Genomic DNA, 9,667 nt, shown 5'->3' with positions numbered 1-9,667 from the left:
TCCCCCAGCTCAAAACCACATCCCCGCTATTTCAAGGGAAACCAGGTGACCCCCAGGTCACCCCCAGCACCAAAAAGCATCAGCTCCGCTCCCCGGTAAAAAGATTTATTAAGAACCTGCAGTACGTGCCCAAAAGGAGGATGCCACTCCGGCACAGGCACTGCGCGGCAGCAGGGATGGGGGTGAGCGGGTTAGTGCTTCCCCAGGCAAAACAAACCCAGGTTGGACCCAGCAGCAGGATGAAATGGAGTGAGTTGAGGGTACAGAAAGGCGGTGGAAGCACATCTGCGCGGCAGAGAACCTCCCGTGGGGGCAGCCCGGCAGTAATTAAGGCGTATAAAGTGCTTGGAGGAAGACCAGCCCTACGGAGGGGTTAAATAATGACAGCAGGCAGGGACAGCAAGGGATGCAGGTGGCTGGTGGGTCACCTGCACCTCTGCCCTGCAGGAACCTGGCATAGGCGGGTCATGTCAAACGCCCTGCCCGACGCTGCAGGCAGGAAGAATGCTGCCTGCCCATGCCTCAGCCCCCAGCCACAACCAGGAGATGGGCTGCAGGGCCCCCAGATGGGACCCATGCTGCTGGTCTTCACGGTCATCTCCCAGTCCATCCCATGTCCACGATGCTGCTCCACGTTGTGGGGCTGCCTCCGCCGGTGCATGGGACGGATGGTCCCGGTGCAGCGTTCTGCCTCAGCTCCATCCGAGAGGCAGAATGAGATGAGTGGGACTTGTCCTCAGCCAGGCTGTGGCCCAGCTGCCTGTCACAGCTTTGTCCCCCCCAGAGCGAGCACAGCCGGTGTCCAGCCACCTCTCCTGCTGCTGGGAGCAGCGGCAGCCGCTTGGTCCCTTGTGAGTGGGGATGGCTGTTGGGGATTTGGGCAGTTTCAGTCCTGTTGTGCTTGTAATGTTTGTCACAGGAGGGACACGGGGAGGTGCTCTCACCGGTGCCTCCTGTTGCTGAGCTGGTCCCATGTGCAGGACAAGGATGTGCCAAAGGCAGACCCAAAGCTGCTGGGAGGGGGGGGGCATGGCTCCTGCGGCCACTTTGGGGACACTCCTGCAAAACAGCCCTGTGCTCTGGCCAGAGGTGCTGGGGGCAAGCGGGGACACCCTCAGCAGCTAATCCTGCATCCCTCCAGCCTGCCCCAGCACTCCCAAACACTCCCTCCTCCCCACGGACTAATATAAGAAATATTGTTTTTCCCTGGATTGTTTTTGTCTAAAATTTCCCTGATGGGATTAAGAAAAAAAAAAGAGAAACAGATAAAAAATAACTACCCCCAGGTTGCACTGAAACGCTGGGGTTAGGCTCCAAGGCCACCCTGTCCAGGGCAGGGGACACCCTGGTGATGAGGTTGGGGACAGCAGGACAGTCAGAGGGGCCTTTCTGTGTGTAGCAGGGGAGGGGAGCACCGAGCCAGGGTACGGGGGCTGCCTCCGCCCAGCAGCGGGAGGGATGCATCTTGCAGGGACAGGTTGGGACAGGATGGGGTGCAACTGGATGGGATGGGACGGGGGACCAAGGTGGTGGGGAGAGGAGGGGACGGTCCCCTGCCCCTCACTGGGACTGCAGGGAGAAGGCCACTTTGACGCAGGCGAGCTCCTCCCCGCCGTTGCTGACAGCCGCCCGGACACGGTAGTTGCCGTTGGTCATCCAGGCAGGCAGCTCCACGTCGGGCAGGATGAAGTCGCTGGCTGGCAGGGAGTAGGAGCCCTGCAGAGAGAGGGGACATGTAGGCAAGATGTCAGCCGAAACCCCCCAGCCCTGCAGCTGAGGGGACAGTGGTACCCGGCAGCACTGTTGGCATCGTGCCGGACGGAGGTTTCAGGCGTACCGCTTTGAAGGGGCAGTGGCAGGGGATGCCATAGGTGAGCAAGGGCTCCGGGCAGGTCGTGCCGGGCGGGATGAGGTTGTCGAGGATGGTGCAGACGTCATTGTAGGTGCAGCTGCCCAGCTGGTCGATGCAGGGCAGCTGGATCCAGAGGTCACCCAGTGCCTTCTCCACCACCAGCACCACCTGGAGGGAAGGTGTTTGGCACCGGTACAGCAGGTACAGGCACCCACGGCTCCTCCAGCCTGTCCCACCTGCACCTCGCCAGCCACTTCCCTCAGCTTCTGCTTGTGCAATTCGTTTGGGTGTCCATGGGGCCAGCGCACACCCTCCCACCCCTTTTCTGCTTTTGGTTCCTCTCTGCCTACAGGTTTCTCTTCCTCCAACCTCAGCTTGAACCTTGAGCAAATTCCTCCCAGCACGCCACATGGCCGCTCCTTCCCCTCTCCTTGGTGCCTGGTCCCAAAACCTCCCGGCAGTTCCCATCCCGCAGCTCCACCTCCACGCTCCCCCAGCACACTCCCCACAGCCCCAGCCCCAAACAGGCACCGCGGCGTTGCTCAAGACAGCCCATGCACCTTGGGCAGAGAGACGTGTTCCGTCTCATTCCAAGAAGTCACCAAAAAGTGATGCAGGGCAGCCGGGCCGGCCCAGGGCTCCCGCAGCGGTGCTGTAGCATGTCCCAGGAGGGAGCAGCCAGGTCTGGCTGCTGAAAAACGAGTGCTGCAATGACCACAGAGAGCACCCAGGGAACCTGGGGTTTCGTTTCCCTCCTTGAGTCATTACATCCCCAGGACACGACACAGCTCAGGTGGTTTCTCCCAACAAGGTTGGGAGCTTCCCACCGGGCTGTCTGCTCCCACCCCAGGTCTCTGCCTGCCCGTTGCCCCGTTCTGGCTTACAGAGCCCGGAGCGCTCAGCCCTGCACCACTCCATGCATCATTCCCCAAAGGGCTGCTCATTCCCGTACCCACTGCTGGGCATTTTGCAGCTGCCGGTGGTTTTGAGAAGCTCTGCCCTCCCTCGTCCCGTGGAGGCATCTCCAGCACGTACCTTCAGAGGGGAGGCCATGGCCTTGCCGCTGTTGACGGCCGCGCTGACGCGCAGGCTCCCCGGGATGCTGATGGGGTCGGGTGCCACGGAGAGGCTCTGCAGCACCACGGGGTCCCTCCTGTCACCACAGTTCTCCCAGGCAAAGCCACCAGCCTGCAGCACCAGGGGACAGGAGGAGTTAGAGCCAGGGTGAGACTTGCCCTGGGTTTGCAGGTTTCCCCAGCGCTGGACCTCTGACCCCCTCCCAAACATCTGCTCACAAACACAGCCAGAAAATGACCTTCAGCCTCCCTTCAAATGCCAAATAAATATTTCCCTCTGCATTTCTCGCACTCCCAGCTCTCCAAGCCTGAGGGCATTGCCAAAACTCTCCATCTGGCCCCCCTGCATGTACTTTATACCCAAAGAGGGTTCCCAGGCTGCAATTTCCAAACTTGCCTCAGCTCAGCCTCTGAGCACCAAGCAAGGTGTGTGAGAGCGAGGGTGAGGGAGCAAGCGGGGACCAGGACAGGGTCGTGGTGGCTGCACTGGCCAGGGGGATGCTGTGCAGTGGAGGGGCTGTGGGGCCAGCACAGCCTCCTGGCTTGGCGAGGACCAGCCCGGCTGTTGCGAGCCCTGTGGCTCCAGCTACCTGGTCCCGCATTGGAGTGGGAATCGCACTCACACATTGCATTTCGAACATGGCTCAGCTTTTCCATCTCCACTCATGCTCAGGGGGCAGATGAGCCAGGCTCCCGCCCTGCCTGATACACCCCAGGGGCCTGATCCTGAGCTGGTTCAGTCCAAATGAGCCAGGGAAGCAGCGTTGTCCTATGGGATGATGAAAATCCACACACAGTGGATGTCACCCAGGCAGGGGGGCATCACCCCTGTGTCGTGGCTGGACTGGGAGCCATGCTGGGACATTTCCCATTTCCTCCACGTCTCACCAGCCTGCCCAGCCACCGCCGGCAAAGCCACCGGCTGGCAACAGCACCGGACCCTTTTGCTCCCCCAACCCAAGTTCAAAGGCAAGGGGATGGCGGTACTCGCCTGCAACCGCCGCCCCTGAACCTACCGCAAGCCAGCGGCAAGAGCCCAGCCCCAGCTCCCTCCCTGAGCAGGCTCCAGCCTAATTGCAGGCCTTTCCCTGGCAGAGAAGCACGAGGCTGCCTGGGCTGCACACCCCGAGCAGGTTTGGTCGGGGCAGCCCGTGTCCCTTCGCCACAGGCGCGGGGCTCTCCCTACCTGCTCAGCAGCCGCAGAACCGGTGGAAGCTGATTTACCTGGTGCCAGCCGGCAGCCCCGGCGGGCAGCGCTACCCACACAGGCGAGCAGCCCGTCCCGCCGTCCCGCTTGCCAGCCTGGAGCGGTCTAGGGCACAGGGCAGGACGCGGGGCTCAGGACAAGCCGGGGCAAGGGGCAGGTTGCGCTCCGACATTTAGCAAGAGCTGGGAGCCCCTCGCCCGTGGATCTGCAGGCAAAGAGGCTCCACGGGAGCTAAACGTCGGTGGGTGGCTGCGTATTGCTGTGCCGCAGAGCACCGCTCCAACCTTCCTAACCGGCTCCCCCTTCCCTGGGGCAGCATCAGCTTTCCTGGAAAATAAATAGATATTCCCCTCCGCACCGCGTGAGAGTCACGCATCTTAATCAGCGTTGATGAGCCCGGCCCAGCGCTGCGTGGGAACAAGGAGGGAGCAGCCTGAGGTGGTGAGCTGGGAAATGCTCACGAACAGGCGGAATGAAAGCCGAGGTGCTGGGAGGCTGCGGGGAAAGCTCAGCCGAAGGAAGAGAGGCCGCCGAGCTCTCTGGTTCAGCACAGTTTGTCAAAACCGCAACCTCCTCCTGCTCTGAGGCTGAACCCAAACCTGCAGCCGTGCTCCCCCAACGCGGTCAGGTCTACGGGATCCCACTCCTTGCCCCCCCAGCCCAGCCGCAGACAGACACCCAGAATCAACCTTTTACACTCGTCCTTCGGGGACAGAAAATGCTTTTGATCTCTTGCAAAACCCAGCAGGACGGCGACAGCTTTCCCACCCGCCGAGCTCCCAGCACCCCCCCCCCCCCCACGCAGCCCCCTCAGCCCCTTCCCTGCCCAAAGAGGAGCGGGGCGAAGAGGTTTGGAAGCTCTCACCTTGCTCAGCCTCCGAGAGCCGCTCCGCTCCACCAGCACCTGCGGATACGACCCTGCGAGCGCGGCCGGGCAGAGCTGCAGGGCGCACAGCGCCAGCGCCAGCCCCGCTCCCAGCATCCCTCCGGCAGCGAGGCAGGATCCTGGGCAGAAAGCTGGGCCGGAAAAAAAAAAAAAAAAAAAGAAAAAAAGAAAAAGCGAGAGGCGAGGCCGGCGGGGAGACGAGGCGCTGCTTGCCGGAGCGGGGCTGAGCCCGGTGCGGTCCCCGCCGGAACGGGGCTGGCGGCGGCCAAAGCGGGACGCGCTGGGCGGTGGGACGGCAGCTCGGTGCCCGGCCCAGCTCCCGATTCCCCTCCCTCCCCTTGTGTACGCTCAGAGATTTTCCCTCCCTTCCTCTTTTTTTTTTTTTTTCCCGGTTTTGTTGCCAAGCGCAGGACTGGAGTCCCAGGGATGCTGGGACGGGAAGCTGCGCTTTCCCAGGCACCCAGTGCCTGCCCTTCGCCGGGACTGGGAACGAGGGGGGGGGGGCTGCCCCCGGGCCCCCCCACCACGCCAGGGCACCCACAGCACCCAGCTTCGGTGGGTGAAACCAGCCCGTCTCCCCACCGCCCGCCCCCCTCACCCAGGGGCTGCGGCTCTTCTCGCCCCCCACTCAGGCTGGCTGGGTGGGCGAAGGGTCGGTACCCACCCGGGGCAGCCACCCGGGACCCCCACGGCCCCCCCCCCCCCCTCGGCACAGGGCGGGTGGCAGCTGAAGAGCAGAGATATTTGAGACCCTGAACCCAATGCCGTGTGTGCTGCGGGGGGGGCACCCTGGCTGGGCACTTGGCTGCAGCACACTACCACCCACCACCCATCTGTCCAACATTTCGGATTTAACAACCCCCTCTTCCACCCTTCCCCCCCCCCCCAGGTGCTCATTTTCCAGCCAGAGCTACCCCAAGCCCCCCCATCATGCTGGAACGGCCCCCCAGGCACCCCACCATCACAGACATCCCAGGAGCGTGGGTTTTCCCATGTATTTTGGTGAACAGATGTTTCTTCCCTGTGGAAAGCTGGAAGGGGCTGAGCTGACTGAGCACACAGGACACGAGTGTGGCAGGTCTCAGACCTTCCCTCCCTGCTGCAGCACGGTTAGGACCCACTTGTGGGACCCTTCCCCACAGGCAGTTCGGCTCTCCCTTGCGTTCTGACGCTGGCTGGCCTGCCGGTACCACTCCCAGCCCTTGGAAGGGTTGCCTGGCTTGTCCAAATCCCTGCCTCAGCTCTATTTTTAGCTTTTCGTCCTTATTTAGCAGCGAGGCCGGCCGGGAGCGTGCAGGCAGGGCGCGGGAGCAGGCAGGGGCCATGACGGATGCTGCTGCCCACCCCGCACCGGCAGCGACAACTGCGTCGCTGATCCACTGCGGAGGCTTAAGGGTGAGGAATAAATAGCCCTGTTCCTCCCACCCAGGAGCGGGGCGGAAAGTTATCCCCCGGGATTAGTTTTCACTTTGAGGCCCCAGAGCAGCCGGGGAACAGGGATGGGGACAGGGATGTGAGGGGAGAGGCACAGGCACGGCCAGAGCATCGTGTTTGGGGCCAGGAGGGAAGCAGAGACCCTCGCCTCGAGCCCCCGGCACCACATACTCTCCTGCTTCTCACAACCAGTGTGGGTGAAGGTTTCACTCCCCCATTCCCCTCCTTCCTCCCTCCATTTTGCTGTCAGGAGAAACACAAATAAAAGACTGTAAGTACAGGTTAACCCACATCTTTTTGCTTGGAAAAACACAGGCGGGGCAGAAATGACTTGAAACTGCTGCTCTATCTCAAGACAGAAGCATGCGTGACCTAGATCCCCACCAAAGGAGCCTGTGACCTTTTTTTTGGGCTGCAACACATGCAAGATCCTCTGCAGTTCAAACAGTTTTCTGAGCTATCTCACCCATGCAAAGCCCGAGTCACAAGGTCTCAAGCAGATCTGGCTAAACATCTTTGATTTGCATTGAAGAAGAGCAGCCAGCACAGATGGGTGACAATGTCAATGACTTTGTTTAGTTCTCATTTACAAAAGCAAACAGATTGCAAAAATTATGTGCGGGGCTGAAGGGTGCAACCACAGACCACCCTCTCTCCACTGTCTGTGCCACCAGCTCTGCTGGGACATGCTAGGCATTGCCATGGGCCAGCTCATTGCCCAAAAACCTTCCAGCAAAATCTTCTCTCCCTTTTTTTTTTCCAGACTGGGTTTCTGAAAGAAAAAAGAAACAAAAAAAATGAATGACCCCATCTGCGCTCACTGGACCACCCTGCACTCGGACCATGCAGGGGTGGGTCCCAGATGGAAATCCCAGGGCTGGCACCAACACCGCCTTGTACCCACCCCGTCCTGCCCAGTCCTTACCAGCTGGAACTGGAGAGAGAGCTGAGACACTTCAACAGCTTGCATAAATACTTCTCCTATCCATAAGCTTTGGCAAACACTTTAAATGACCATTGGTACAAATTAACTTGACGTTTGGCCAGCTGTTACCCCATTTACGGTAATTCAGCTGAGCATGAGATAAACCCTCCTAGGCTCGCTTTTCCAGGCAAACCCCTTGAGATGTCTCCAGCCGCTATCACTCCTGGGGAGAGATCACAATAACACTGAAAAAGATATCAGAGCAAACTTCAAAACAAACGGAAGCTGCCCCAGGTGTGTCCGCTGCACCCCGCCTCTACTTTCCTGTCTTAGAACAGGCAGAAATCCCTTCGCTGCCGCAGTCCCCGTTATCTCCAGCCCTCTGCGAGCAGCCTCCGGCAGCCCCAGCCCCACATGCTCCCCAGATCCCCAGGCTCCTCTGGTTAGGGAGAGGGGGATGAGTTGCTGCAGCCATGAATCCCACCTCTACACCACCACAGAAAGGCCCTGCTTTGCTCAAAAGCAGCTGGACAGAGAAGTTTCTGGCTGTTTAAGTGCTGCCCCGCAAAGGGAGCAAGTTATCGGTGCATTGGGGCAGAGGAAGATGAAGCAGGGCTGAGATGGGACATCTCTCCAGCAGGGACACATCCCATACAGCCCGCACAGGAAAGATTGGAGAAACTGAAAAATGGCTAAAATCAAACTAAAATAGGAGACCTTTGGGGCAGCACAGGCAGGGTATCTGGCAGGCAGCCTTGCAGATGCGCTCGCAGGCTGAAGGAAGGATATAATGTGATCTGGTGTTGCGGCTTCTCCGCAAGTTAGTGATTTATAGAAGTGCAGGGTTGTAGCTGCCATGGCGAGCACGGCATGCCAGAGGGGCTGGGGAACAGGGTGCTGGAGCCAGCCTCACTGCACATCTCCATCCCCAAGCCCCAGTTCTGCCTTGCTGGCTTGCTGCCTCAGCCTGATGTGACCAAACCCTCTGTTTTTTCACCACCATTAGCAAGAGAGACCCTGCCTGGAGCCCCACTTTGTGCCACGGGGGTATCCCAGTGCACCCTCCCAGCGCCCCGCAGTTAAAACCAGAAATTACCACGAGCACATGTGCAAACTGCTGGACCTTCGTGCACCAGCAAGACGTGAAGGCAGCTGGACAGGCCCCTCGTCAGCTGCCCACACAGTTGCTTCTGTTCTCAGCCACGATGCAAATTAATCGTTTGCAGCGATGCAAAGTAAGCCTGGAAATACGCATGTGCTTTTGTGCTTCCTCCTGTACGCCTTCAGTCTCCAAAGTCTGGGCCAGGATTTTTAATTAACCCTGGAGAGGTGGGGACCAGCACCTTGCACTGACAGAGCTTTTTATCCCACAAACGATCTACTCAGCCCAAATAAGTACTCTCAGGAGGGAAGGAGACTTGCCTCATGTAAGAAGTGCTGGGAGAGATAAGAATAGAGACGCTTTCAGTGGTTTCTGAGCGGTTGGAGCTGATACCAGGGAGCTGCTGTGACTCACGAAACTTCACAGAAGTTAAGCAGCACCTACTCAAGTGCACACAGGCAACTGGTCCCACCAGTCCCTGGGAGACTCGGGGCAGCCATGGGCCTGCCCTTCACCTTCCCCACCCTCCTATCCAAGTGGTGTTTCACAATTTCCCCTGTCCCAGGGTTACCAGGGCAGAAAAAACACCTCCAAGTTGCACGTGATGGGGCAACCATGCACCTCTGCTCCTTCACTGGCCGGCTAGGCAGGCAGCAGTGCCAGAGCTGTGGCAAAACACCAGTGTCCTGGCAGCCCCCGAGCCGCGGGCTGCTTGGACTTCTCCCAAGGGATATTTGGAAAATGTCATAGTAGAAATTTGTTGACAAAACTGGCAGTGTTTCCATACGGGCACGGCCTCATGACTAGGTTGAAACACTCCTATTTCAGCAGTGCTGAGTGGCAATTATTATTTTTCAGGTCAGAATGTGTGTTCATTTAAAAATGTCTATTATTTCATAGCATTTTAAAAAAAAATAATCAAAACCAAAACATTTGGAGGAACCTGCCTTTACTCCCTCTAATTTTCAGACAGGACACTTTCAAATCCATCTGTTTCCCTACCTCTTCGGGATCCATTTCCAAAGCACAGGATTTCCTCCTGGAAAAGGGCACCCTGGATCCAGACCCACCATTTGGGGTGTTTGGGATGCTCAAGAGGGGGGGGTTACCAGGATGCAGTCCCCCAGGCAGTATGGACCACACTGAAAGCCCCCTCCAGCCAGCAGAGCTACCCCCAGAGCACAG

The 9,667-nt window shown here is 59.1% G+C and overlaps 1 protein-coding gene and 1 long non-coding RNA gene across 3 annotated transcripts; both read right to left on the bottom strand.

Annotated features, from left to right (window-relative positions):
* Window positions 1-65: 65 nt before the first annotated feature.
* GM2A (ganglioside GM2 activator) lies at window positions 66-5,365 on the bottom strand. The gene is made up of 4 exons (XM_075056656.1): window positions 5,001-5,365; window positions 2,888-3,040; window positions 1,838-2,020; window positions 66-1,716 (listed from the first exon to the last, which is right to left on the bottom strand). The coding sequence occupies exons 1-4, from the start codon at window positions 5,115-5,117 to the stop codon at window positions 1,561-1,563; spliced, it is 609 nt and encodes a 202-aa protein (XP_074912757.1). The 5' UTR covers window positions 5,118-5,365; the 3' UTR covers window positions 66-1,560.
* Window positions 5,366-6,890: 1,525 nt separating this feature from the next.
* LOC142044446 (uncharacterized) lies at window positions 6,891-8,594 on the bottom strand. Of its 2 annotated transcripts, none has more exons than XR_012654328.1 (3): window positions 8,477-8,594; window positions 7,381-7,625; window positions 6,891-7,227 (listed from the first exon to the last, which is right to left on the bottom strand). It is a non-coding gene; the product is annotated as an uncharacterized LOC142044446 (long non-coding RNA). The 2 variants fall into 2 exon arrangements; XR_012654329.1 differs by having other exon boundaries at window positions 7,381-7,603; window positions 8,477-8,578.
* Between the last annotated feature and the right edge of the window lie 1,073 nt (window positions 8,595-9,667).

This window comes from Buteo buteo, chromosome 24, assembly GCF_964188355.1.
Source record: "Buteo buteo chromosome 24, bButBut1.hap1.1, whole genome shotgun sequence".
NCBI lineage: Eukaryota > Metazoa > Chordata > Aves > Accipitriformes > Accipitridae > Buteo > Buteo buteo.
This window is presented reverse-complemented; position numbering and strand designations above follow the sequence as displayed.